This window comes from Tursiops truncatus, chromosome 8 (assembly GCF_011762595.2).
Source record: "Tursiops truncatus isolate mTurTru1 chromosome 8, mTurTru1.mat.Y, whole genome shotgun sequence".
Taxonomy (NCBI): Eukaryota; Metazoa; Chordata; class Mammalia; order Artiodactyla; family Delphinidae; genus Tursiops; species Tursiops truncatus.
In genome coordinates, this window is record NC_047041.1 from 101,479,853 (window position 1) to 101,506,193 (window position 26,341).

Here is a 26,341-nt window from a genome sequence, read left to right on the forward strand (position 1 = left end):
CCGCCCTCGCCCCGCCCCGCCCCGGCTCGGGCCGCCGGAGGACCAGGAGCTGAGGACCCCGATCCCGCGGCGGCGGCGGGGACGATGTGGTTCTTTGCTCGGGACCCGGTCCGGGATTTCCCGTTTGAGCTCAGCCCGGAACTCCCCGAGGGCGGCCCTCCCGGGCCCTGGGTCCTGCACCGCGGCCGTAAGAAGGTAAGAGCGACCCCGCTCCGCAGGCCGCAGCGGACCTCGGTCTCGCCTAGTCAGCGCCGCCGGCTCCGCCGCGTCGCGCCCGCCTGACGTGGCTGCGGAGCCTCTAGGGCTACGGGCCGGGCGGGGGGACGGGCAGTGCCGACGTGGCGGGCGGAAGGACCGAGGGACCGACAGGCGGACCCAACCAGGGTTACGTGGGCCCGACTCTGTCCCCAAGGGTTGACTTGGGGAGAGACCAGGCCGGCGGCCCTTCCTTTCCGGCACTGAACCAGCTCCGGGGACCATCTCGGAGGTGGAGTGGTCTGCCCGGGACCCGGCCCACACACCTGAGGCCGCTCCGCCCTCCCACAGGCCACAGGCAGCCCGGTGTCCATCTTCGTGTATGACGTGAAGCCCGGCGTCGAAGAGCAGACCCAGGTGGCCAAAGCTGCCTTCAAGCGCCTCAAAACTCTCCGGCACCCCAACATCCTGGCCTACATCGATGGGCTGGAGGTACCTACCTGCTGCTCAGTCTGCCCCGTCTCTGCCTCTCACCTTTTCCCAGTCTCCCACTCCTGGCTTCTGCCTTCCTGCCAGTTTCCAGCCCTTCTGCCCCAGCGCCCCCCAGATTTGACTTCCTCTTCTCCACCCCTCTCCCCATCATGTCTCTCATCTCGCCTTCCTCTCGCCCCATCCCCCCCTGATCCCCCGTGTCCCCTTCAGACAGACAGATGCCTCCACATAGTGACAGAGGCTGTGACCCCGCTGGGAGCGTACCTCAAGGCGCGAGCAGAGGCTGGTGACCTGAGGGAACTGGAGCTCTCCTGGGGGCTACACCAGATTGTGGTGAGGTGGGGGGCAGTGGTGATGAGAGCAGGGCTGGGGGGCTGCAGCTACTGGGCTGTGATGGCTCCTTCTGCCCCCAGAAAGCCCTCAGCTTCCTGGTCAACGACTGCAGCCTCATCCACAACAATGTCTGCATGGCCGCTGTGTTCGTGGACCGCGCTGGCGAGTGGAAGCTTGGGGGCCTGGACTACATGTATTCCGCCCAGGGCAATGGCGGGGGACCTCCCCGCAAGGGGATCCCCGAGCTTGAGCAGTACGATCCCCCGGAGTTGGCCGACGGCAGTGGCAGAGCGGCCAGAGAGAAGTGGTGGGTGACTGCGGGGGGGTGGTGGTGGCATGCCCCACCCTGCCCTATTCTGGAAGCCCCTGCAGCCTCAGGACCCCTAGATTAGCTGGTACTCCCCTATCCCCTGCCACCTGACTGAGGAGGAAACTAGGGTCCTCAGGGTGGGGCCCACTCCTTGCTCCCAGGATCCTCAGGGAGGTAGGGCAGGATAAACACAGGCTTTGGGGTCAGGTGGTTCTGAATTTTAAAGTTGTGTGACCTGGGGTGGATGTCCTTGCTCTTCTGAGCCTCAGTTTCCTTATCTGTCAAATGGGGCTAATGAAACGTGCTTCTCGGGGCTGATGGGAGGATTAGCTGAGGAACACAGCCCAGGGTTTGCCATGCAGTGAGTGCCTAGTGCCCAGGGTAGATTGGAGGCCTATGCTGGCAGGTGGCAGGGCCTTGAGCAGCTCTGGTCACTGCCTCAGGTCAGCTGACATGTGGCGCTTGGGCTGCCTCATCTGGGAAGTCTTCAATGGGCCCCTACCTCGTGCAGCCGCCCTTCGAAACCCTGGGAAGGTGAGTGTCTGACCCCACCCGGCCCCTCTCCACCAGCCAGCCAGCCCCTGCCCTGACCCTGACGCTTCTCCCACAGATCCCCAAGTCACTGGTGCCCCATTACTGTGAGCTGGTTGGAGCCAACCCCAAGGTACGTCCCAACCCAGCCCGCTTCCTGCAGAACTGCCGGGCACCTGGTGGCTTCATGAACAACCGCTTTGTGGAGACCAACCTCTTCCTGGAAGAGATTCAGGTGAGTCCCCTGCCCCACCCTGGGCTCTGGCCCTACGTTCCTCACCCCTGTGTCCCGTCCCCACTTTATAGGCTCCCTGATCATTAGACCCCAGGAGACAAGCACAGACTGTGGAGCTAGGCTGTCTGGGTTCAAACCCTGGCTCCAACTGTCATTTACGTGTGACTTCTCTTGGCTGAAGTTCAGTCCTAATAACAGCACCTACTTCAAAGGAGCAGGGTGAGGAGTCAGTGAGTCTGACTTGCATAGTGTGGTTTCTGGCACATAGTGGGGCTTAGTGACTGCTCCGGGCACTCTGTTAACTGGCACTGGCCCTGAATGTTGGGCTGTGGTGTGGGTAGCAGGGTGGGGGGTAAATGGACCAGGCCCCCAGCCTTGGGGACTCTCACTGGGGGAAAGGGACAAAAAACCCCATAAATGAGGAAAGCTGTGCTTCCTGGAATGTGGATAAGTGCCGGGAAGGAAAACAGTGAAGGTTGGGTGTTTAGGGAAGGGCTCTCTCAAGGGTGATGTTTGAGCTGTGACCTGAAGGGTGTGAAGGTGGGAGTCATGGGGATGGTAACTGGTGAAGAATGTTCCAGGCAGAGGGAACAGCAAATGGAAAGATGGTAAGGAGGGACCCCTCAGCTTAACCTCATTGAACCTCAGTTTCCATATCTGCCCAGTGAGAATAACTATAGTATCTGCTGACCCATAGCACTGTTGTAGGGAATGAAGGAGGGAGGCTCTGCCCTGGACACCCGTTCTGACCCGGCCTTGTGTGGGGCACACAGAGAGGTGACTGAGAATCCAGAATGGGGGAGGAGTGACAGACACTTCCACAGACCTCGATGGTCTGTGGAATCTTGACTCAGATAGGGGCTGGGAGGCCTTCCGAGGATGGGAACATGAGCTGAAGAAGGTGCTGGAAACGCTGAGCCCTGTTGCCTCCTGGGCAGTGTAGGGACAGCAGGAGCTCTGTTACATGGAGTTCTTCTTCTCACATGGCTGGCTCTGCCGGGCTGCCCTTCTCCGTAATATGTGCCCCACAGGAAATAGGCTGTTTCTGGCAGGTCCCGATGAGAGCGTGGGAGGGCAGTGCCCAGTGGCCCCTCTTCCCATCATTGAGCGCAGCGGTGGAGAGAGCCCAGCTGTGACTCTCAGTGTGCGACCTTGGATGCGGTTTGGCCTCTCTCTGGGCCTTTGCTCCCCTGAACCCTGTCGTCAGAGCACCAAGCCTGCCTCCCACACTAGATTGAGCTGCTCAGGGGCCAACCAGGTCCTCCCCAACCCCAGTTAGAGATCACCTCTTCTGGCCCAGGCAGCAGCTCTGGCGGTGAGGGTACAGCAGAGAGCACAGGGACTTTGGAAGCGTACAGGACAGGGTTATAATCCATGCCCTACCATTCCTGCCTGGTGACCTTGAGCCTCAGTCTCCTCCTTTGTAAATGGGGGAATGACAGCACTTCTTCACAGCCTGTAGCACAGCAGAGGTGCCACACCACCGGGTCATACCCTTCCTTGACGGCTTCTTAGCTGTGTAACTTTGGACAAGCTCCTTGCCCTCTCTGTGCCTCAGCTTCCTCATTGGATTATTTCACCTGTGTAAAGGTTTTAGCACGTAACCTGCCTGGCACGTAGTTTGTGCTCAGGAAGTGTGAGTTGTGGGTATTACAGCCTCGGGGAGGTTAGGAGGACTGAAGGAGACCATCGAGCTGACAGCCTGGCCTGTTCGGGCCCAGTGGGAGGACGAGCTCCGGGGGTAAACTGCACCTCCTCCCTGCCTTTCCACAGCCTGCCACGACCTCCACCCACGGGGCTGCAGGTGTGCCCAACCCAGCCAGGCCCAGGGTGCCAGAGTGAGCCCCTTGGCCTCACTAAGCCTGTTTTCTCGTCTGTGCCGTGGGGTTAATGGTACTCACACCTTGTGTCGTCCTGAGGAGCAGAGGCAACGCTGATAAAGGGCTTGATCCCCCTAGTGGCTGCTTTCACAGCAGCAGGCCAGGTGGCAGTGACAATAATGACGGTCACTGACTGAGCGCCTCCAGTGTGCCGGGCAGCTTTCATGTGCGTTTTCTGGTTGAATCCTCGGCACAGTTCTGTGAGACAGTACAGTTACTACCCCATTTTACAGGTGGGGGAACTCGCCTAAGGTCACATGGCTAATAAATGGGAGAGTCGGGATTTGAACCCAGCCCATCTGGCACCCCAAGCTTAAGTTTACCTTCGGGTTGGAGGTGACCCCCGTCCTTGCCCGTGGCTGACGAGACCGTGACCAGGCTGATTTCCCGTTCCCTGCATCCTGTCCATGCTCCACCAGATCAAAGAGCCAGCCGAGAAGCAAAAGTTCTTCCAAGAGCTGAGCAAGAGCCTAGACTCGTTCCCTGAGGATTTCTGCCGCCACAAGGTGCTGCCCCAGCTGTTGACCGCCTTCGAGTTTGGCAGCGCAGGGGCTGTTGTCCTCACGCCCCTGTTCAAGGTGAGTGGGCCTGGAGCCTCAGGAACTGTGGGCCCAGAGACTGGCTGAGTAGGTCTGAAGGGCAGAAGAGAGGCCAAGGGCGTGGCCAGCCTCGCTGGTGTCCTTGCAGGGGCAGCCTGGTCAGGGATATCCAAGCCCACGTGACGGGGAGCTTTTTTTTAATATATGTACTTTTTTTTTTTTAATTTTATTTATTTTGGCTGTGTTGGGTCTTTGCTGCTGCGCGCGGGCTTTCTCTAGTTGTGGCGAGCGGGGGCTACTCTTCGTTGCGGTGCGCGGGCTTCTCACTGTGGTGTCTTCTCTTGCTGCGGAGCATGGGCTCTAGGCACACGGGCTTCAGTGGTTGTGGCTCGCGGGCTCTAGAGCGCAGGCTCAGTAGTTGTGGTGCACACGGGCTCTAGAGCGCAGGCTCAGTAGTTGTGGCGCACGGGCTTAGTTGCTCCGCGGTATGTGGGATCCTCCCGGACAGGGCTCGAACCCGTGTCCCCTGTATTGGCAGGCGGATTCTTAACTGCTTCCCACCAGGGAGGTCCGAGGAGGAGCTTTGACATCCAGTGGTTCAGCAAGTCAGGGTCACCTGACCAGCTGTCAGGGAGGTGGTGGGGACTTCTTGTCCCTGGGCAAGGGACACCCTGTGCCTCCAAAATTCTTTTTCCAAACACTCCTTCCTTCAGAGCCTATAGCCCTTCCTCCATTTCCTCAAGACAGCCTCCCTGGTCTGACCTGGGCACTCTGGTTCCCAGGGCCCAGGGGATCACCTGCTCACCACCTCACTTTCCTTCCTTCCTGACCACTCGGCGCTTAGCTCTCTTGCTTCTAGGGGCTGGATCCTCTCCCCCTCCTCAGACCCCAGCCCACTGTTACCGGGGCGCCTGCCATTTCCCGCTCGGTGGGAGAACCCTTTCCCCAAACGAACTTGGCATGTGGGAAGCGGGGAAGACGGCAAGTAAATCTTGTGGAGCTGAGAACCCCCAGAAATCACAGGCAGAACTCTGTGGGCACGTGGTGTCTAGGTGCTTGATTATAGGGAAGGGCACAGAGCTTTTGTGAGCCTCCTAAGAAAGGCCTTGACGCAGAAGGGTTAAGGGCAGCGCTGACTGAGACGGAGTACGGGCAGAGGGGCTGCTGAGGATGTGCCTGCCCCACCCCACCGCCCTCACCCCGTTCCCACCCTGGGAAATCAGCAGGGAGCCTGAGGGAGTTAAATGAGCCCAGTGAAGTCATCTCAGTCCTGTGGACGGAGCTGAGCCCCTCTTCCCGCGCCTTCTCTCAGGTGGGTAAGTTCCTCGGCGCTGCGGAGTATCAGCGGAAGATCATCCCTGTCGTGGTCAAGATGTTCTCATCGACTGACCGGGCCATGCGTATCCGCCTCCTACAACAGGTAGGGGCCACGGCACACCCTGCCTGCTTCCACCCCACCCGGACCCCACCCTGGCTGCACGGGAGGCCCCCTCCTCACCTCCAGCCCCAGGCAGGTAGCTCAAGCCCCTGCGCCGGCTACACAGAGACCCCAGAAACCCCTCCCTGAAACATACACACTGGTGAGGAACAAGCGGGGCTGTGCTCTCAGGAAGTCAGGATAATCGCAGGGCTCATTGGCAGCTTTGGGAATGCCCCGCCCGCCCGGGCTGCAGGGCTTAAACGCCTCCCCCTGCGCCGCCCAATCTCCTGGCTCGGTCCCCTCTAGAGTGGGGATAATGTCTCTCTTGCCAACCCCAGGGCAGCTGGGAGCATCATACAGGACTGATGGGATCAAGGGTGGGGGCCACCCGTGCTTCCAGGCAACATTCCCTCTCTGGTGCTCAACACACCAGCCTTCCTCACAGCGCTTCTCTGGGCGGGGGTTGCACTCCTTTTTATAGACAGGCGGTGGAGGCTCTAAGAGGGGGTGTGACCAGTTAGCCTGCTGAGCAGGACCAGAGGCCAGGCCCTCCACCTCCCATTCCCAGGCTCTTCTCAGCACCCTCCTTGCAGCCTCACCAGTCCACGTGGGCCTGAGGCCAGATGCGAGGTGGGGGCCTCAGGAGACTCCCCTGGCCAGCCAGTGCCTGCCAGGTGGAGAAACCATGTTAAGGCTGATCCCATGTCTCTGGTGAGGGGTAGAAGGGCTGACTGCCTTCTCATGCCCCAACCCGGACCACAGATGGAGCAGTTCATCCAGTACCTTGATGAGCCAACAGTCAACACCCAGATCTTTCCCCATGTCGTGCATGGCTTCCTGGACACCAACCCTGCCATCCGGGAGCAGACAGTCAAGGTGGGTGTAACCAGGCCCAGAGGGGCCACCCCTGGTTTTCTGAGGCTTAGAGGGGGCTCATCAGAGGACACACAGGCCTTGGTTTTGGCCTGTGGGTCGAGCAGGTTACGGGAGGGGCAAGCACTGTTCTGCATGTAGGTCCAGGCTGTGGGTACAGCTCGGCAGGTGGTGGGGGCAACAGGATGGGCATGACCAATAGTCCTCCATTCAGCAGACACGCTTTGTGCCCGGCCCTGTGTCCCATGCTGGGGTGCAGTATGCACAGGCAGACCAAGGTCCCTGCCTTCTTGGAGCTTCTTTTCGAGGAGAGGGGGAGGGGGCTTGGCAGACAATAAACAGAATTAGAAAAAAGTATATTATGTTAGAAAGCGATGGAGAGTGTGAAGAGTTTGCAGTTCTAAAAACAGTGATCAGGGAAGACCTTGCAGAGGAGATGTCGTTTAAGGAAAAAAGGTGAAAAGGGGTGAAGGAGGAGATTTGGAGGAAATATGTTGCCTGCAGAAGGAACAACATGTGCAAAGGTCCTGAGGCTGGCGTGTACCTGGAGTGTAGGAGTAGCAGCAAGAGGTTCAGCATGGCTGAAGGGGCATGATTGCGGGCAGTGTAGTCTGAGAGGTCATGGTGGGGCCAGGGCCTCGTAGGGCATGGCAGGGACCTGTTGCATTCATGGGAGTGAGACAGGAACCCTGGGGGATTGAGCAGAGCACTGACCTGATCTGACCTGTTGCAAAACACTGTGTTGCTGTGTGGAGAACTAACTGTCAGGGCAAGGGTGGAAGCTGGGACACTGTTAAGTGCTATTACAGTGGCCCAAATGAAAGATGACAGTAGCTCAGACCTGAGTGGTAGCAGCAGGTGGAGAGAAGGGGCAGCATTGTGAAGGTGGAGCTGACAGTATTTGGTGATGGGTAGATATGGAGTCAAGGATGGCTCCAAGGTTTCTGGCCTGAGCAACTGGAAGGTTCAGTTGCCATTTACTGAGAAGACTGGGAGGAACAGTTTTTTTGTTTTGTTTCGTTTCGTTTTCTAAATATTTATTTGGCTGTGTCGGGTCTTAGTTGTAGCATGCGGGATCTTTTGTTGCGGCGCGTGGGCTTCTCTCTAGCTGTGGTGCGTGGGCTCCAGAGTTCACAGGCTCAGTAGTTGTGGCTTTCGGGCTTAGTTGCCCTGCGGCATGTGGGATCTTAGTTCTCCGACCAGTGATGGAACCCGCGTCCCCTGCATTGGAAGGCGGATTCTTAACCACTGGACCACCAGGGAAGTCCCTGGGAGGAACAGTTTTGCGGGAGGAGGTCAGGCCCAGTCTTGGCATGTCTGTTAGCCAGGTGGACATGCACTGGTTATGTGTGTGTGAGGTTTAGGGGAGAAGTCTGGGCTGCAGGTGCGCATCTGGGCACGGTCAGCTAACAAGGGCATTCGAAGCCGTGAGATGGGTGAGCTCGCCTAGGCTGAGGTGTAAAAGATACGAGGCTTGAGGAGTAGCTCTGGGGTGTCTGAACAGTAAGATTTCAGCAAAAGGAGACTGAGAAGCAGCAGTAGGTGAGGTCAGAGAACCAGGAGAGGGCGGTGTCCTGGAAGAACAAGAGACCAAAGTTGCGAGGAGGAGGGAGAATTCCGGGCTGTCAAAGCTGCTGAGGGGTCAAGTTTGGTGAGGATGAAGAATTGGCCTTTGGATTTAGCAACATGGAGATCATTGGTGACCTCAACCCAAGCTAATTGGTAGAGAGTGTATGTGGAGGTGTTTTTGTGAAAGTCTGAGTAGAGTGCACGCAACAGAGAGCTGACGGAGAGGGATGGGAGACAGGAGTGCAAAGCAGTGGGGGTCACCTTCCTCAGCATTCTGGGCAGGGGCCAGGACCAGGTTGGGGGTCGGTTGGGGAGGGCTTTGGCGGGCTTTGTCTCCTCAGTGCCCAGGCCCACTGGTGGCCTCCAGAGTATGCCCGCTCCAGCCCACACTTTCCGCCGTCTCCCGCCCTGCAGTCCATGCTGCTCCTGGCCCCGAAGCTGAACGAGACCAACCTCAACGTGGAGCTGATGAAGCACTTCGCGCGGCTGCAGGCTAAGGATGAGCAGGGCCCCATCCGCTGCAACACCACCGTCTGCCTGGGCAAAATCGGCTCCTACCTCAGTGCCGGCGTGAGTGCCCTGCACAAGTGCCGGGAGCTCTGTCACCGTCACGGGACCACAGCCAGGTCCCCCAGAGCCAGGTCTCCTTGTGTGGGGCCTGTCATCCTCCCAGAGACCTAGGCCCTGGGTGCTCCAGCCCAGCGTCTGAGGGTGGAGTGAGTTGAACCGGTCACACCACCAGTAGGTGGTGGGTCTGGGAACCAAACCCAGGCCTGCTTGCCTCCACGGCCTTGCATCCCCTCCCCTCAGCCAGGGCCTGTGAATGCAGACGCCTGCAGCTCCCAAGCCCTTAACAGGAATGAATGAGTCGGTCTGCAGTGCAGGTGGGGAGGGAGGCACTGGCCTCAGCCCTGAGGCAGCTGCTGCTCTGGCCCCTGTCACTCTGAGGCAGCGTGAGCCCAGTGATTTGGGAGGAGAAGCCAAGGTCTAGAGTTTTAAGTAAATTCTCCCCATTTGTTAGTGATTAACTCCCATTTCTTAGACTCTGGAGACCCCGTGGATGGCCTCTGTTCTGGGAAGTAAGGCCTGTCAGTTCTGGGCCCCACACTGATCCTATACTCAGGAGCCCTCTTCCCGCCCCACCCCAGACCAGACACAGGGTCCTCACCTCCGCCTTTAGCCGGGCCACTAAGGACCCGTTTGCACCATCCCGGGTCGCGGGTGTTTTGGGCTTCGCCGCCACCCACAACCTCTACTCGATGACTGACTGTGCCCACAAGATCCTGCCTGTGCTCTGCAGCCTCACCGTGGATCCTGAGAGATCCGTGCGGGACCAGGTAGGGCACAGCTGGGGCTGGGCCCTGGAGCTGGGGCTCTGGGGGATACCTGGGCCCTAGCTGGCCTGGCAGGCTCACGGGAACCTTGGAGGCCCCAGCTCTGCCCCTTGCTACCCCACAGGCCTTCAAGGCCATTCGAAGCTTCCTGTCCAAACTGGAGTCTGTGTCGGAGGACCCCACCCAGCTGGCCGAAGCCGGTGAGTGGCCCACACTCGTGTTCCCTGTGACTCTTGCCACATTCTTAACTGTCACCTGTCATGGCCCCCTTCTACCTCATTGGAGCGTCCGAAAGCTGGAAGAACCCTAGAGGACAGACTGTACATCACTCCCCCACCCCCATCTCACAGTTGGGAGAACACAGTACCTGGAGAAGGGGGACGCCCACTGCAGGTTGCTCTGTTTCAGTTCTTGCCCTCCTACCACCCTCCCCATGGAAGCCTGAGGTGTCCATACCTGTCTCTCCTGTCACTGCCCAGAGAAGGACGTCCATGCAGCCTCCAGCCCTGGAATGGGAGGAGCCGCAGCCAGCTGGGCAGGCTGGGCCGTGACAGGGGTCTCCTCACTCACCTCTAAGCTGATCCGTGCCCACCCCACGGCTGCCCCAGCTGAGACCAACGTTCCCCAGAGACCCGTGCCTGAGGGTGAGTGTCCCAGATCGGCTGTATCGGTGACTGAGAGGGCCTGGGGTTGCTGGCACCTAGGACCTGTTACTGATCGACTTCCCCCCGGGATGGTGATGGGGACATAGGAGACGGTACGGTCCAGTCCCCTTGTGAGCTTCCACTCTACACACCCCCAGCAACCTCGGCCCTGCTCTGAGACCTTCCTGGGGCCCAGTGTGTGGCAACTCAGTGAGCCTCTGCTCCCCAGGACTTCCTGCCCCAGCCCCAACCCCTGTCCCTGCCACACCCACGACCTCAGACCACTGGGAGACACAAGAGGAGAGCAAGGACGCAGAAGAGGACAGCACTGCTGCCGACAGATGGGATGATGAAGACTGGGGTAGCTTGGAGGTAAGTGGGGCTGAGGAGGCCTACCCGGGCGACCCCAGCTTCAAGGTCACAGGCTCCCCTGCCATTCAAGGAACTCATGTGGGCTTGGCTGGAGTCAGACCTGTCCTCATCTGCACAGCATCCTGGGCAAGTAGGTGTCATGGAGCAGCCGTTGCGGGTTAGAGCTGACAGCTGAGCCCCCACTCAACTCCAGAGGCCAGGCTGCTGGTGGTTGGCTCAGCCCACTGACCCTCCTTCCTCTCCTCCACTCCCCGTCCCTCCTATACCTGTTCTAGGGCCCACCCCACCCTGTGACCAGCAAGGAGAAGTCACTCCCAGGCCTGCAACCAACCAGTCCTCCCTGGGGCTGGGCTCAGCATGGGCTGAGGTTGGAGTGGGGCTGTTCTGAAGGGAATGGGGGCAGAGCTCTGGGTGAGACGCCTGAGGCCACAGGCAGGGGTGTGGAACTCTAGATTTCATTACCCAGCTTCATAGAGCAGTGATGACAGGCCAGGTTCAGCGTGTCCACTTTACTGATGGGAGACAGAGCCTAAGGAGAAAACGAGAGGGAAGGCAAAAGAAGAAAGGGTGGAGCCCATGGCTGGGCAGGGGCTAGGGGGCTTCTTTGCCCTTTTGGGTGGAGTACAGGGGACCCTATGGTCATGCTCTCCTCCCCACACTGCAGCAGGAGGCCGAATCTGTGTTGGCCCAGCAGGACAACTGGAGTACTGGGGGCCAAGCCAGCTGGGCTGGGCAGGTGAGCTGGGTGGGACAGGGTACATGTATGTGGGGTGGAGCCCTGCCCCTCCCTCCCTGCCCCTCCCTCCCTTTCTCTGGCACTATCTCCCCCTTCTCTTTGCAGACCAGCAACCCTGGTCACAAATCCCAGGAGTCAGACTGGAGCAGCTGGGAAGCCGAGGACGCATGGGAGCAGGGCTGGCAGGAGCCAAGCCCCCCGGAGCCACCCCCTGAGGGCACACGGCTGGCCAGCGAGTATAACTGGGGTGGACCGGAGCCTAGTGACAAAGGCGACCCCTTTGCTGCCCTGTCAGTGCGTCGGGAGGCTGGTGCCCAGGTACTCGGCACCTGTCCAGTGGGAGGGTGCAGGCCTGGGGTGGACCTCAACTGAGAGTAGGCCTCCACTCCAGCCCACACTTCCCTTTCCAGCCGAGGCGGGACTCGTGGGGTGATGACAACTGGGAGGGCCTGGAGGCCGAGAGCCGTAAGTGCTTCCCCTGGGCTGGCTGGCTGATGGGCTAGGGCTACCCTCCTCTGGGGCAGGCATGGGCTGGGAAGCTGAGACTCAGGTTGTCCTGACGCCGTAGCCCTCCTCCCCTTCTTGTTCCCAGGACAGGCCAAGGCAGAGCTAGCCCGGAAGAAGCGCGAGGAGCGTAGGCGGGAGATGGAGGCGAAACGCGCTGAGAAAAAGACAGCCAAGGGCCCCATGAAGCTGGGAACCCGGAAGCTGGACTGAACCGCGGGTGTGGGCGCTTCCCAGCCTCAGAGAGCAGGCCCCGCAGATGTATTTATTGTACAAACCCTGGGAGCCCGGCCAGCCTGGCCAGGCACATTTCACATATACATAATCAGAGCCACAATAAATTCTATTTCGCACCCCCTGTGCTGGGCTCAGTCTAGCCCCTCCAAGGAGGCTGGGGTCTGGTGCTGCCCTTCGGAGACTGCGCCCACCACGGACATGAACATCAATATACTTCGAAAACCCAGAGTAAAGAGGCACGATCTGATTTATCAGTTTCTGGGAAACGCCCTCTGGAAGGAAGGCCGGCAGCGCCAGAGAGACCCAACATCTGCCTATGAACCGGGTGGAGCTGGTATGGGCACCCTTGGAACACGGGGCTCGGGGAAGGGGTCTGCGGGCCCCGAAGGGTCCCTGGGTCCGAGCCCCGAGTCAGGGCACAAGCGAGAGGCGGAGCTCGCCCCAAGTGTCGGTCAGAAACTCCTCGGTGATTGCCGAGGTCCAGACCGAGGGTGGTGTCAGCGGCGGCGCTGGGGCACGCAAGCTCCATGTGGGCGGCTGCGCGCGAAGCCAGCTTTGCAGACGCAGCGGAAGGAACCGCTCGTGTTCACGCAGCGCTCGCTCTTGCATAGTAGCCCGCGCTGGTTCAGCTCTCGGCACTCGTCGATGTCTGGGTGTGGGAGTTAACAGGTGCGGACTTCGCGACGGAGCCGGAGCCGCGCGGCGCGCTGGGCTTCCGGTCCAGGCGGGGTTCTGCAGGGCCCCGCCCCGCCCCTCCATTGCCCCGCCCCTCGGCCCAGCTCACCGACGCAGCGCGCGCGGGAGGCGTCTAGCTGGAAGCCACCAGGACACTCGCATACTGCGCCGCCCGGCCGAGGCACACAGCGGCCGCTCACGCAGCGGCACTCGTCTGAATCCTCCTCCGAGCTGTCCTCTTCTGCGCCGGGAGAATGCAGACGTCAACACCAATCCCAGCGATGGCCGCGGACCCCGCCTCTGTCCCTCCCTTTACACTCACCTCGCGGGGGCTTTCCCAGCAGCAGGGGACTCGCGTCCCAGAAGGAATTGCTCTCACTCTGCGACGTCGGGCAGTGGGACCCTGAGAGGGCAGGGGGCGGTCAGACGTCTGCGGCGTCGATTCACCCCGGCTCCCGCCCCAAACTCCCTCCCGGGCCGGCTCACCGGCGCCGCGCGGCGGGCACGGGCGGCACTGGGCTCCCCAACCTCGGCCCTGGCGACAGCAGCAGTCGTCGAAGGTGAGGGCGGGCCCGGCCAGGGGGCCCGCACACATGCCGTCCTCTCCGCGCTGGCTCCAGCACACGTCCCGCCGCTCCGGGGCACGCTCTGCGGAGGGGGACCCGGCGTCAGGGAGGAGCGCCCTCCCCCGCTCCAACCCACCCTCGGGGGAACCGCGGCCCCGGGTCTCCAGGCGGCGGACAGGGCTCTGGAGAGCCCAAGATGACCCTTGCCCTCACCGGCCGGGCTCTCGGGGAGCTGGCAGTCGCGGCCAGAGGGCCCGGGCACCCAGGGCGGGCGGCACTCGCAGCGGTAGGAGCCCGGCAGGTTGACGCAGCGGCCAGGGCGGCAGGCTGCGGGGTCCTGGCACTCGTCCACGTCTACGGGCAGCGAGGGGATGATGGGTGTGTAGGGGTGGAAGTCACAGCTCGGCTCGGCCAGCCTCCCTCCTGTTTCCCCAGCTGGCCGACCCGAGCCTCACCCATCTCCTCTGGGCTCAGACACTGGCGCTGCGCCGGGCTGTACTCGGCCGGGGGCGTGCAGGCGCAGCGGTAGCCACCGCGCGTGTTCTCACACACTCCATTCCGGCAGTTAGACTCGTCCAAGCATTCGTCCACGTCTGAGGGGAGGAAAAGCGCGAGTGGTAGGAACCGGCCCCGAGTCGGGTGGTTGTGCGTGTCTCCCGGCTGCTTTCCCGCGGCCACAGGGGCCGGCTGCACTCACCCACGCATTCCAGCAGGTTCCCGTCGTAGTAGAAGCCTTGCTTGCAATAGCACTCGTAGCCGGGCTGCGTGTTCACGCACTTGCCCTCCTTGCAGATCTCCGCCCCAAACAATATGCATTCGTCGATGTCTGCGGAGTGACAGGCCGTGGGCGCCCTCGCCCTCTACCTGCGGGGCCACTTAGGCCCCGCAGCAGAGAACGTGTGGGTGGGGCTTACGGTGGAAGGGACGAAAACTCTGTACGAGGGGCTTTTCCGAACGCTGACGTAAGAGTGGTGGGGCGGGGCTTTGTGGAGGGGCGGGGCAGTCGGTGAGGGAGTGGGCGGGCCTTACCCCACTACCCGCCACTGACAAGCACTGGCGGGATCGGGGCAGTCCAAACCTCGGCGGGCGGAGCAGGGCATGCCAGGTGGGCGGAGCCGTGTTGGGGCTTACCACGGTGGGTTGGGATTCCGTAGTTGACAATGTTGTTGTCCTGGGTGTAGCCCTTCCCGTCCGGGCAAAGGCTGTGGAACTCAGCTACAGCGAGATAGTGGCCGTGGGGAAGGAAGGAGGCAGGATTGAGCGCGTGTGTGCTGGCTGTCGGGCACAGGTCAGAGCTCTCGCCTCATTTCCCACCTACCCAGGGAGGGGCTCTCTCCCCCAGTCCGTTTCCAAATGAAGAAACTAAGGCTCAGAAAAAGGAAAGGGCCTGCCCGGCTCCTGACCTGAGCTGTAGACTGGGCAGGGATAGATCTCGCAGTGGTCTCCCCAGCCAGCCCCCAGGGAGCAGCAGCACTCCTGCTGGGTGACATTGGTGGCCAGTACACTGTCGCAGAACACGGTGTCATCGAAGTTAAGGTAGCACTCCTTCTTGTGGTGGGGCTGCTCCACCTCTGAGGGGAGGGGAGAGCAGCTCAGGTTCCTGCAGAATGTCTTTGCCTGTCCACGCTGCCCACCAACCTCATCCCTCTATTCCCCCACATCCCCTGGCTCCCCTTAGCTGCACTGTGAAAGCCAAGCTCCGTCCTCAATGTGGCATTCAGGGCCCTCCTGTGAGGTCTGGCCCCACCGGGCTCTCCCAGGCAAAAAGAGATTTCTTCCTGTTCGCCACATTCCAGAGGGTGGGACCAGGATACAACTCTGAGCCCCAGCTGCAGCTCAAGGGAGTTGTCTAGATTGAGGAGGAATCCGAGAGGGCACTCACCCTCACAGCCGTGCTGGTCCTGGGTGGGCATGAAGCCTTCATCGCAGACGCAAATGTAGGAGCCCTGCAGGTTCTCACAGGCCCCATGGGGAAGGCACAGACCCGGGTCCTGGCTGCACTCATCTATGTCTTCAGGGAGTGAGGTGAGCAGAAAGAATCACTCAGAGGGAAATGAGCCCCTCTTTCCCCGGGAGTATGCCTCAAGGGCCTCACACAAGATCAGAACCTGAATTTCCACTGTGACTTCAAAGTACACATGACAGGAAATCCACTCGCGTCTGTCTGTGCATGTGGGTAGTTGTGTGCACACTCGATGTATTATTCTTCATAAAACCTAACAGAATGAAGTCCTAACTCTCAGCTCAGCATTTGGGGACTTTCAGTTTGGTCTCCCAATATCTTTAAGTCTCATCACCCTTTACTCTAAACCACCAACACCCTCAGCTCTGTGCTTAGGGCATAGGTGTCTACTCTCCCTTAAAACACAACTAGTTTCTTCCGGATCTCTGTGCTTTGCAAATACTGTTCTTTGGGCCTGGAATACCATCCCATGCTTTTCTCTGCTTAGGGAATCTATTTATGCTTTAGGGAACCCTATTTATGCTTCAAGTTCCAATTCAACTGTTGGAATAAATCACTAGTCCAGACCTCTTTTGGCACCCAGCACCCTGAACTGTAAGAATCAATTTACATGTCAGTCTCCCCTAGCTGGGAGCCCTGGGTCATTGCTCAATATCTAGTATATAGCACAGAACCTGGAAAGTATTAGCTGCTCAGTAAACTCTTGTTGGATGAATGCATACAGAGGTGATTTGGCACATAGTAATAAGCACCGTTAATTACTGTCATTATCACTGTTGTTGTTTTCAGTGAAAGAGTAGAAGGATGAGTGAGTGGATGGATGGATGGAAAGACAGATCAATAGTGTGTCTAGGAGATTACTGCTGCCTGCCATTGCTCCTCGGGAGCTCTCAGCCAATCCCCCCATACCTTGGCACTTCCGGCCGCCTACCAGCCGATGCCCCTGGGGACAGAGACATCGATAGGAGCCATTGGTGTTGATGCAATCACCCCCGATGCAGGCTGCGGGAAAGTCACACTCATCAATGTCTGTAGGGAATCAAAGAGGGGGAGAATCTCAGGGGCTAAGCCCAATCACACACAGCCTGAGGCTTCCAAGGCTTCCCAAAGAGCCCTGGGTAGGGCCCACACCCCAGGCCTCATCTTGCATCTGGATGGGGGCTGGCCATGGGAGTGCCTGGCTTGTTTACAGGTAGCCCCTGGGCTTGGCGCCTGGGCAGTGGAGGTCTCGGGGTAGGGAGGAACAGGTCAGCCCCCCAACTCAAGGGCCCCCTCACCCTCACAGTGGCTCCGGTCCCTTGACAGATGGTAGCCAGAGAGGCACTGACACTGGAAGGAGCCTGGCGTGTTGGTGCAGATGCCGTTGTCACACACGTCCCCAGCCTCACACTCATCCACATCTATGGGGCACAGGGGCTGTCAGAGGGCCAGGATGGGACGGTCTTGGGCCTCTGCTACCCTTTTCCCACTCCTGCCCATGGCCTGGAGCACCAGAGCTGAGGTGAGTGGAGCTGGAGAAAAGCATGGGACCCTCACTCTGCTCCTGTGTGGCACACTATGCCCTAACGACCAGACCAGGTGCTGCCAGGAACCCTGGGCCACGTATGATTCCAAAGAACTCAGGCCTCCCCATCCTTCATCTGTTCTCACCAAACAATCTCATTCTGCCCTGGGCTTCCTTTTGCCCCAACTGCTCTCACAGCTGCTCTTGCCCTTCCCCCACCTGCCGTGGCTGCCTTCCTTCCCATGTAAATAAGCTCCCCTATATCTTTGGTCTCACAGAATAAACTTGTTCTGCTTGTGCAGTAAAGGGACTTGGCTCTGAGAGCATGCTTCTCTGCAGTCCTTTCTGGTGGAAGCTGGTCGTTGCCCACACCCCAGACCCCTTTCAAACCACACTCTTCCTCCGAGGTGCACCTGGCCCCCAAGCCAGCCTCTCTATTGTCAGCACCCACCTTCCTAGCCCCTCTCCCTCTCTCTTCCTCCCCATCCTGTGAGTTTTCAACGTCCATTTGGACAGCCAGGCCCAGCCTCTGACCTTACAGCCCTTCATCCCTCAGTTTCTGTGGCCTTCACCTCAATGCCAGCCACTCACTCTCGGTGCAAGGGGCTGGGATCTGCCCCCTCTTGGACACCTCAGACGCAGCTTCCTTCCCGCTGCCTCCGCTGTTCTCAAGCCCCCAACTCTACCTCCTCTAGCAAGGGCCCATGAACACCTCTCCTTCCTCCTCACTGGTCTGGCAAAGTCAGAGCCCTAGCCTGCTTCTCAGGATCCTGGGTGCTGAGCGGGGCTGGAGCCAGCCACCAAGCTGAGCACCCTGGGCCACTCCACTCCCTCTGGCCTCCAGCCCAGCCAGATCCTCAGCATGGCTAGCGCTACCCTCTCCTCCTCCTCTCAAGCCTTGACACTCGAAAGCCCCTAGGTAGCCCCCGTGCTCTTGGGCAGTTCCAAACCTCTACTGTTCTCCTCAGCCTACAGCCTACACCCCACTCTGGTGATCCCAGGTCTCACTCCTCCTCACTTGCTGCCTGCATCTTCTGGCCTCCCGTCATGCCACGGAAGCTCCCCTGCCAAGGCCACCAAGGACCTTCTCGTCTCCCCAGCTAGTCCTTATTTTACTAGAAGCTCTCTGTTGCATTTACCTCATCCTCCTCTTCCCTGCATGCCTCCGCTCCCCAGCTTCTCAGCTAGTGCTCCCTGGGCCCTCCCACCACCTCTGCTCCGCCACCTCCTGCTCCGATTCCCCTGCCTTCTACCGACGTGGCAGTACCCACAAGGCTCTGCCAAGGCTCCCCTCACCGGACCCACCATCCTTGACTGCACCCCGAGGCTCCACAGCTCTCCCCAGTGCCTACCCCGAGGCTCCACACACCCCCAGTGGCACCTCAAGTCTCCGCAGCTCCTCCCAGGGCACACCCCCAAGGCTTCACACCCTCCCAGGGACACCCCAAGGATCCACACCCCCACAATACACAGTTCCAGTTGGGTGTGTCTGGCCCAAGGTTTCCAATCAGTATGGCCCACCCTCTGCTGGCATTGCCAGCTGAAAGGCCCACAGGGACCACCTGCTCAACTGTCCAACATGAAACTTAATGTCTTCCTTCTCAAACATGCCCCACCCCAGGGGACCCTATCCCGGTGAGCAGAACCCCCTGACTCACCCAAACTGGAAACCTAAGGATCCCTTACTCCCCTCTTTCCTTCACCTTGACATCCAGTTCACAAGCAGCCCAGGTAACGCGTTCTAATATTTCTCTAATATCACATAACCTCATGACCATCCTTAGGCCTCTATTCTCATCAGGTCCACCACTGTCTCTGTCCTGAGTCCCCACCAGACCTCCAGCCACTCTCCACAATGGGCATCAGGGAACTTTCTAAAACAAATGGCCAGTCTTGCCATTCTTCCCCTTAAAATGCTTCAGGTGCCTCCTAATAACCTCAGGGTGAAGCTCAACCTCTTGGGCAGGGCTTAGGTGGGCCCTTCAGGGTGTGGGGACCTGCCCCTCACCGGCCAGCCTCAGCCCCCATCCCCTGCTTACACCTTACATTCCCTGTACACTCCGTGCTGGTGTTTGCCTCTGACTTCGCTGGCGCTGCGCCTGGCATGCTCTTCCCTCTCACCTTTCTTTGCTTGGTTAACTCCTGTTGATCCTTTAAGAGCACTCAGACCTCCCCTTCTCCCAGCCCTGCTGAGGTTTCCCAGGAACACCCAAACTCCATCCAGTCCTACAGCCCTGCGCTCTACAGTTGGTGTCTACTGTTCTCCAGTTTCTCTGAATCCCAGCCCTCAGCCTTCCTCCTGATACATAAGAAACATTAGTGTCGGGGGGACTACTAACATCCCCTTTCTTTTATATCTTTTTTCCCCCCTCAAATTTAAGTAACGTGCTTTGCAAACGCAGCTTCAAGCTTTGCCTCCTAAGATCCTTCCTACGTAGAAATTCTGGTCGCCCCCTCCTCCGCCAGGTCCGCTGAGGAAAGTAGTGAGTGGATCAGTGAAGGGGCGGTGTCTGTGAATTAGCTACCTCCTGCCCACCCGTCCGACAGACGGGGTGACCCAGTCCCCAGCTTCGGCGCGTGAATGGGTGGCGGGTAGCAGGGCGGGGAGAGCTGGAGCTCACCCAGGCAACTGCGGCCGTCCGGCGCGGGCGCATAGCCCTGGGCGCACGTGCAGCGGAAGGAGCCCGGGAGGTTCTCGCACCAGCCGGGAGAGCAGGGGCTGCCCTCGGCGCACTCGTTCACGTCTGCAGCGGAGAAGGTTCGCCGCGGATTCCGCCCCACCGGATGATGCACTGTGAGGGGGTGGGAGCCCCCTCCGCCCGGGATGGGGGGGGTCCTCTACTCCCAGGAAGGACGCCCAGTCTGGAGATGACTTCCACCGCCATTACCCCCGCTCCATCACAGGGGCGACTCCCGAAGGGCCCCGCCCATTTGCTTTCGAGGCCCCGCCCCCTACCCTACCCCGAACCCCTGCCTCGCCCTTACCGCGGCAGGCCCCGCCCCCCTGACTGCGGTAGCCAGGCAGACAGGCAATGCACTTGAAGCTCCCAGGTTTGTTCTCGCATTTGCCATCTGGGCAGGAACTAGGGTCTCGGCACTCGTCGATGTCTGCACAGTAGGGAGGAATAGGACTCGTTTGGGGACAACGTGGCCGGCCAGGCGCTCAGCGTCCTCGGCAGGGCCTCCCTTCGTCACAAATCGACAAGGCGAAGCAGGCCCTCTGGGCTCCGGACCGAAACCTCTGAGAGGCCCAGAGCTGGGCAGAGACGGGGGTGAGGCCCTCCGCCCCCACCCCAGGCCGAGGGACCGCTGAGGACCCCCGGCGGTCTGGATGGGGTCTTCCCCACCTTCGCACACGGGCGGTCGAGAGGTTTTGAGCCGGTAGCCGGAGTAGCAGTTGCACTTGTAGTGACCGGGAAAGTTGATGCAGAAGCCGCCGTCGCCGCACAGGTGGGGCTTGGCACACTCGTTCAGGTCTGAGCGGGAGGAAGGGGGCGCGAGGGGAGTGCAAGGCGGCGGAGGGGATTACATGCGGTCGGGAGAGCCCCCCAGGTCCACCTAGCCCCAGCGCCACCCCCGGCCCGGCCGTGCTCACCCACGCACGAGCGTCCCCCGGCGCCGACGTGCAGGCGGTAGCCGCGGTTGCAGTGGCAGTTGTAGGAGCCGCCGGTGTTCATGCAGATTCCCCTCCCGGCGCCGCACGGCTCCGCCTCGCACTCGTTCACGTCTGAGAAGGGCGCGCGGGCGGAGAGGCGTCAGAGGTCTGTCGGGAGCCAGGGCCGCCCCCGCGCCACCCACTCGCCACGCTCACCCACGCAGTAGCGGTGCTGCGGATGCGACCGGTAGCCCGGGTTACAATGGCAGGAATAGTCCGAGGGTCCCGGGACGCACTCCCCGTGGCCACAGATGTTCTGGTTCAGTCGGCACTCGTCCGTCTCTGCCGGGGTTGGGGGGTGGGGCGGTAGGTCAGGGGTCCAGGCAGGGAGCATTCACTTTCTGCCACGTCCCCAGGGAGGACCTGGATAGCCCATTACTAACGACCCGGATACCTGGGCCGGGTCGCACCCTAAGCTCGGGTGCTCCAATCCTAGGATTCCCTACACCTCCATCACAGATAAGCCCAACATCACAACCTCCGGCAGCCCCAAACCATGACCCCAGGTCCCTGACATCCCTATCTCCTCAACTCCAGGAAACCTTGATACTTCTATCCCCACTTATGATACCCTGACCCCAGTAACCTCAATACCTCAAACCCTGCAGCCTCACCCACACAAACATCCTCTAGATCAGTGAACCAACACCCTTTGCCTTAGGGACCTGCCCCCCCCCCCATTCCAGAACAGTGGTTTTCCTCCCCCTCCCAAGGCAGACAGGAGCTGGTTTCCTGGGAATCCTGGCTCACACATGGTTGTGCATAAGTGGTCAGATCCAGGAATCCTCCTCACCCTATTTCCTACGATTCCTAGTACTTCGTGCCTCCACCTCTCCCCGTTGTGGTCCCTCCCCTGAGCCCTGCCCCATGCAGCCCAGGCCTTGATGCTGAACTCTACCCGTTCCCAAACACACCTGGCCAGTGGGCTCTTGCAGGCTGTTCTCTTTGAGATGCCTCTCCCTAGGCATCCTTAACACCCCCTCCTCTGAGAAGCCTCAGCATGTGTCTCCTCCTCCACATTCCCACAGCCCCCAGACTGTCCCTGGGTGGTTCCTAGCCTGTGCAGACTTCCAGGGCAGTCACCTTCCACCAGGAGCTCATCTAACCTCCGGTTTTCAACCAGGCTGGTGGCTTCCTTGTGGCTTTGGAGACCAGAGACATGGGCTTGAATCTGGCTCAGCTGTGTGACCTGGGACCAGTCCCTGAACCTCCCTTAGCCGCAATTTTCTCATCTGGAAAACGAGGCTAACAGTGCCCACTTCACAGAGTATGAGAAGGGTAAACGGTATTTAGTATGTAAAACTCTTCAGTCAGTGCCTGGCCCAGGGCAACTGTTCAGCCATAGCTAGCAATTACTACGATGCCCAAAACCCTGCAGACACTTCCCACAGCCTTTGGGATCAAACCCAAGCCTCTTAACAAGGCTCCCTGAGCCAGTCCTCCCCTAGTTCAGAAACACTGATCTGTGTGTGTGGTTTCTCCCTGCTCCATGAAACCAGGGTTTCATGTTTCCATGCCTTTGCCCAAACTTCTGCCCAAACTGGAATGTCCTTTTTCCCAACCCGCCCATTTCTTTCCCACTTCTCGTTGTTAATTTCTAACAATCTTTAAAGCCCTGCTCAGAAAGCCTTCTCTCATTGCCACCGTGCATATTATCACCCCCCACCCCCTCCACCCAGACTTCCTTCCTTCTCTATTTTTTTTTTCATAGCATTTATGAGACATACCAGATTTGGACTCATTGATCTGTTTGTTGTCTGTCTACTCCACAAGGATAGGGAACTTTTGTCTGTTTTGCTTATTACTGTATCCCCAGCACTTAAACAGTGCCTACACATAGTAGGTGCTCAATAAATAGTTGTAGAATATGTGAATAAATGCCTTTGGCCTGGGCTGACCACCATAATACCCGGATCAGTTGAGGGCAGAGTGGGATCTCTGCTGCACACTGAGGCTTCCACAGCGCCCAGCCCAGGGCCTGGCACACATTAAACCCTGGATGTTCTAGTGCTCGGGAATGATTGAAGGGGGTAAGGGAGGAGAAAAACTGTTAGGGGCGTGGCTTACCTCGGGCGTGGCCTAGGTGGGCGGGTCTTACCTGTGACCTGAGTAGGGGCGATCTCTACCGCACTTCGGGACGGGGGCAAGTCGGGCAGGAACCAGGGCGGCGAGGGCCGGGAGATCAACTCTGCGGGCAGCAGGGCACACTCGTCAGCTGGTGAGGAAGCTGAGAGCGCCGCCCCTCTCTCCGCAGGTCACCGGCTGGGAACTTCACACCCAGCTTCACCGCCCCCTGGTGACTAGACTGTGAACTTCCCTGGCAGTGGCAGCCCCTGAGGACTGGTTCCTACGGTGTCCAGCTCACCAGGGTAGGGCCGGGCAGGAGATGTGGTGACAGTCGGGTGGCTCTGCTGCGAGGACTGCTCTTCGATCACTGGCTGCGGGTGACAGCAACATGAGCCCTCTGTGTCTCCTTGGCCTCCCTGCCCCTCCCACCTGGGCTCTCATACTCACTGAGTCTGTGCTCACCCCTAGAAGGGAAGAAGATGGGGCCATTAAGTGTTGGGCTGGGAGAAGGGAGTCAAATCTGGGATTGGCACTTGGGTATTTGTGGTCAGGGTCCCTAAGAGTTCAGCGATCATGTCTGGATCAAGCATCAAGGGTTAGATCCTGAGGTCAGGGAGTGTTTCCATCACAGGTCAGTGAAGCAATGGTTGGACAAGGTCCTTGGCTTGGGAGGTTACAGCCAGGGTCAAATCCCTGGGTCAGCGGTCAGAAGGTCAGATCTAGGGGCAGCATTTGAGCTGCATTAGTGCCCTGGTCTGGAAATCAAAGGGGTCCTGGAAGTCAGAGGACTGAATCTGGAGAGCAATAAGTGGTCAAATTCTGTTGATCAGGGGTTAATTCTGGGGTAGTTACAACATTGGTTAGGGGTCAGAGTATCAGCTCTGGGGGTCAGTGCTGGTCTGGGACTAGGAGTTAGACGTTAGACTCAGGTCATATCCGTGGATCAAGGGTCAAGGTGTCAGACCTAGGGGTTCAGCAACTGTCAGGTAACAGGAGGGGTCAGGCCAGACCTCTCTCTTCCTCTGTGTCCTCAGGTGGTGGTGCCCGGCTGGGGCTCTCAGGGAGCTGCTGGGGCTTGGGTGGCCCATCAGGGTGCAGGAAAAGGGAGAAGTCACTTTCACCCTGAATGGTGAGCGTCTGATGGGAGGTGAGGATGTGGTACCCCTTCCCAGCTGGACAGATCTCCTTGAAGGCAGCTGCGGCCAGAGCAAGGGGCAGAGAAGTGAGCATTTCCTGGATAGGCACACAGACAGCCCCCCAGCCACAAATGCCCCAGGCTCACCAGTGCCATCAGCTGGGCAGCGCTGGCACCTGGTGCCCCAGGCCTTGCCAACACTGCAGCAGCAGAGTTGGCGGGTGAGGCGCGTGGTCAGCGGGTGCTGGCACTGGTGCTCAGGGCTGACCAGGCGGAAACATAGGCTCTTCTCCTCTGGCTTGTCCGCTGCAGGGGCCAGTGGTGGGCATGGGCATCTGGGCCTGAACACTGCCCACATCCCCCTTCCTGTCTGCTCCAGACCTTGCCTCTCTGGCCCAGACAACGCTTAATCCTCATGTGGCCCCTGATCGCACGTGACCCTGAATTCATATGACCCCTGAAACCTGTGTTATTCTGACCTCATGTAACACCTGAAACTTCGGTGACCACTGACCCCATTGACCCCTGATTCTAGCTGCTCTAGACTTTATCCCTCCCACTCATCAAGCCCATGGTCTCATATGACCTTGACTCCATATAATCCCTGACCCCATGCGACCTCTAACCCCAGATCTCATGCAACTCCTGAACCCACTGATCCCTGACCCTATCTGCTCTGGGCCTTGTTTCACCTGCGGCCAGCCCTTGACCTCACTCTGACTTCTGTGACCTCTGATCCTTACTGTTTGGAGGCTTAACCTCCCACCCATGCTTTGTGACCTCCAAGGATCCCCCAGTCTCACCAATGCACTGTGTGCGGGAGGGGCCCAAGCTATGGCCAGGTGGGCAGACACAGCGATAGGAGCCAGGGTTGTTGAGGCAGTCACCATGGCGACACATGCCTGGCATCGCGCACTCATTGATGTCTGTGGTAAGTGAGAGTTTGGTCCCTCCAGTCTGGGGCCATAGGGTGACAGCAAGATGCTCCAAGAACCTCAGGGTTCTGCCCCTGCCCCACCGCCCCCCTGTCCACCGCAGGGCCTCCCCCAGTTACCCCTCCAGCCCACAGAGTCTCCAGCCGGCTGTACCCTGGCAGTGTGTGCTGTTGAGCCTCTTGTAGCCCTGGGGGCAGTCAGTGCCCACCTCCCCACGTACAGGCCCTGGCTTCTGCACCCCTGTGTCTGCAGAGAGAGGAGAGCATGGCAGGAGAGGACCTTGGGGGGCCTGCAGAGAGGGAAGGGAGGGCACTGGAGACAGGCAGGGTGGGACGCTGAGGGGAATTGGATGGGCAGTGAGAGGCTCAGGCTGCTTGGACTGGAGTCTGCCACTGCAGGGCTGAGAGGGGTGTGGGCGGAACCACCCTGTGGGGAGTGGGAGGGAGGTCTCACTGAGCCAAGGCACTCACACTGCAGCTGGGGGCACTTGTGGCACTTGCTCTGGCCCCAGGCTGTGCCGATGCTTCCACAGCAGTCTTCCTGCTTGGTGAGGCCGGGGAGGGGATTGCTGCCACACTAGGGAGAGGAGTGTGGACAGGGGTCACAGGGTGCCCAGCCCCGACCTGGCCTCCCTCCTGAGGCCCTTTTCCTCCTCCACTCAACCTGCAGGACACCCCCAGTTTTGAGCAATCTGGGTGGGTTGGAACAGGGCAGCCCTGAGAGACTGAAGGGCCGGTCCAGCGGCGACTGTGGATTCACTCACGGGTTGCTTGGGCAGCGTGTCCTGGAAGCAGCGGCCCAGGGGCTTCTGGGTGGGTGGTCGAGGATGCGGGGGCTTGGGGTGCGGCAGCAGGTGCTGGGAGGGGGCTGGGCCCTCGGCGTTGGGCCCTTCGATGCGGTGCACTTGGACGGAGGCCTCGGGCGGGTGGTGGACGCGCACGTTCACCACAGGGGGTGGGGCCTGCACTGGGGGGCGGGGCACAGCGGCTTCAGGGCTGCCCCGCAGGGCTGGTTGGCAGTGTGGCGGTCCTCCAGGGCTGGCTTCCGCCCGGGACCTGCCACCCTACTCCCCGCCCGCCTCGGCCTACCGGGGTCTGCCCGTTGCCTGGTACCTTCCGCTGAGATCTGTCCTGGCCCGAGGGGCACCAGGAAGGCTGCATGCTGGGCAGGGGGCCCCTCCCCGGGCCCCGGCGGATCGGCGATCACCTGGACCGCGTAGATGGCGTGCTTGCTGGCCACAGACTCGCCTTCCTGAGCCAGGGGAGGCAGCGCGCCTGTGGACAGGGCCCCAGCCCGACCAAGCCCAGGGCCTGAGCCGCCAGTGCCCCCGCCGGTTCCTCCAGCGGGCACCTGGCAGAAGCGACCGGTGAAGTCCGGGGGACACAGGCACTGGTTTCGGGAGGAGCACTGGCCGCCGTTCATGCAGGGCAGAGGGCACACCACTGGGGAGGAAAGGTGGATCAGGGCCCAGGCAGACCCCTGTCCCAGCCCCCAGGCCCAGTCCCTCACCCACATCCTGTCTCTTCCCCTCCTCCCTGCTTCCTTGCCACCCACCAGTTCTGTCCTCCCTGGGAAGCTGGTTTTTGTAACACATCACACACACACACACACACACACACACACACACACACACACAC

The 26,341-nt window shown here is 59.9% G+C and overlaps 2 protein-coding genes across 13 annotated transcripts in view; one reads left to right on the forward strand and one right to left on the reverse strand.

Annotated features, from left to right (window-relative positions):
• On the forward strand, positions 1-12,320 carry SCYL1 (SCY1 like pseudokinase 1). 7 transcript variants are annotated; one of them, XM_073809154.1, is made up of 19 exons: positions 1-195; positions 547-687; positions 898-1,020; positions 1,101-1,327; positions 1,774-1,864; positions 1,941-2,096; positions 4,396-4,554; positions 5,828-5,935; positions 6,698-6,811; positions 8,792-8,947; positions 9,526-9,714; positions 9,836-9,911; positions 10,191-10,355; positions 10,585-10,727; positions 11,003-11,094; positions 11,392-11,463; positions 11,569-11,781; positions 11,855-11,928; positions 12,056-12,320. In XM_073809154.1, exons 1-19 carry the CDS (start codon positions 85-87, stop codon positions 12,178-12,180), a joined length of 2,535 nt encoding a protein of 844 aa, XP_073665255.1. In that variant the 5' UTR covers positions 1-84; the 3' UTR covers positions 12,181-12,320. The 7 variants fall into 7 exon arrangements, with proteins under 7 accessions (XP_073665255.1, XP_033716942.1, XP_033716943.1 ...); XM_033861051.2 differs by having other exon boundaries at positions 11,874-11,928; XM_033861052.2 differs by lacking the exon at positions 11,855-11,928.
• LTBP3 (latent transforming growth factor beta binding protein 3) overlaps positions 12,147-26,341 on the reverse strand; it is a 17,786-nt gene continuing 3,591 nt past the window's right edge. For 2 of the 6 annotated variants that reach the window (XM_033861042.2, XM_033861048.2), the window contains exons 2-28: positions 25,793-26,146; positions 25,468-25,670; positions 25,175-25,280; positions 24,858-24,950; positions 24,573-24,695; positions 23,917-24,075; positions 23,645-23,830; positions 23,082-23,098; positions 22,933-23,005; positions 22,666-22,755; positions 20,724-20,849; positions 20,508-20,639; positions 20,260-20,388; positions 19,898-20,020; positions 19,534-19,656; positions 16,686-16,808; positions 16,318-16,437; positions 15,328-15,456; positions 14,849-15,016; positions 14,577-14,660; positions 14,143-14,271; positions 13,901-14,038; positions 13,659-13,799; positions 13,366-13,527; positions 13,202-13,282; positions 12,989-13,120; positions 12,147-12,853 (exon numbers count right to left, since the gene is read on the reverse strand). In XM_033861042.2, coding sequence (XP_033716933.1) covers positions 12,702-12,853; positions 12,989-13,120; positions 13,202-13,282; positions 13,366-13,527; positions 13,659-13,799; positions 13,901-14,038; positions 14,143-14,271; positions 14,577-14,660; positions 14,849-15,016; positions 15,328-15,456; positions 16,318-16,437; positions 16,686-16,808; positions 19,534-19,656; positions 19,898-20,020; positions 20,260-20,388; positions 20,508-20,639; positions 20,724-20,849; positions 22,666-22,755; positions 22,933-23,005; positions 23,082-23,098; positions 23,645-23,830; positions 23,917-24,075; positions 24,573-24,695; positions 24,858-24,950; positions 25,175-25,280; positions 25,468-25,670; positions 25,793-26,146 — 3,596 coding nt within the window. In that variant the 3' untranslated portion in view covers positions 12,147-12,701. The remainder of the gene's footprint in view (positions 12,854-12,988; positions 13,121-13,201; positions 13,283-13,365; positions 13,528-13,658; positions 13,800-13,900; positions 14,039-14,142; positions 14,272-14,576; positions 14,661-14,848; positions 15,017-15,327; positions 15,457-16,317; positions 16,438-16,685; positions 16,809-19,533; positions 19,657-19,897; positions 20,021-20,259; positions 20,389-20,507; positions 20,640-20,723; positions 20,850-22,665; positions 22,756-22,932; positions 23,006-23,081; positions 23,099-23,644; positions 23,831-23,916; positions 24,076-24,572; positions 24,696-24,857; positions 24,951-25,174; positions 25,281-25,467; positions 25,671-25,792; positions 26,147-26,341) is intronic. The other 4 variants (XM_033861044.2, XM_033861046.2, XM_033861047.2 and 1 more) reach the window with 4 other exon arrangements.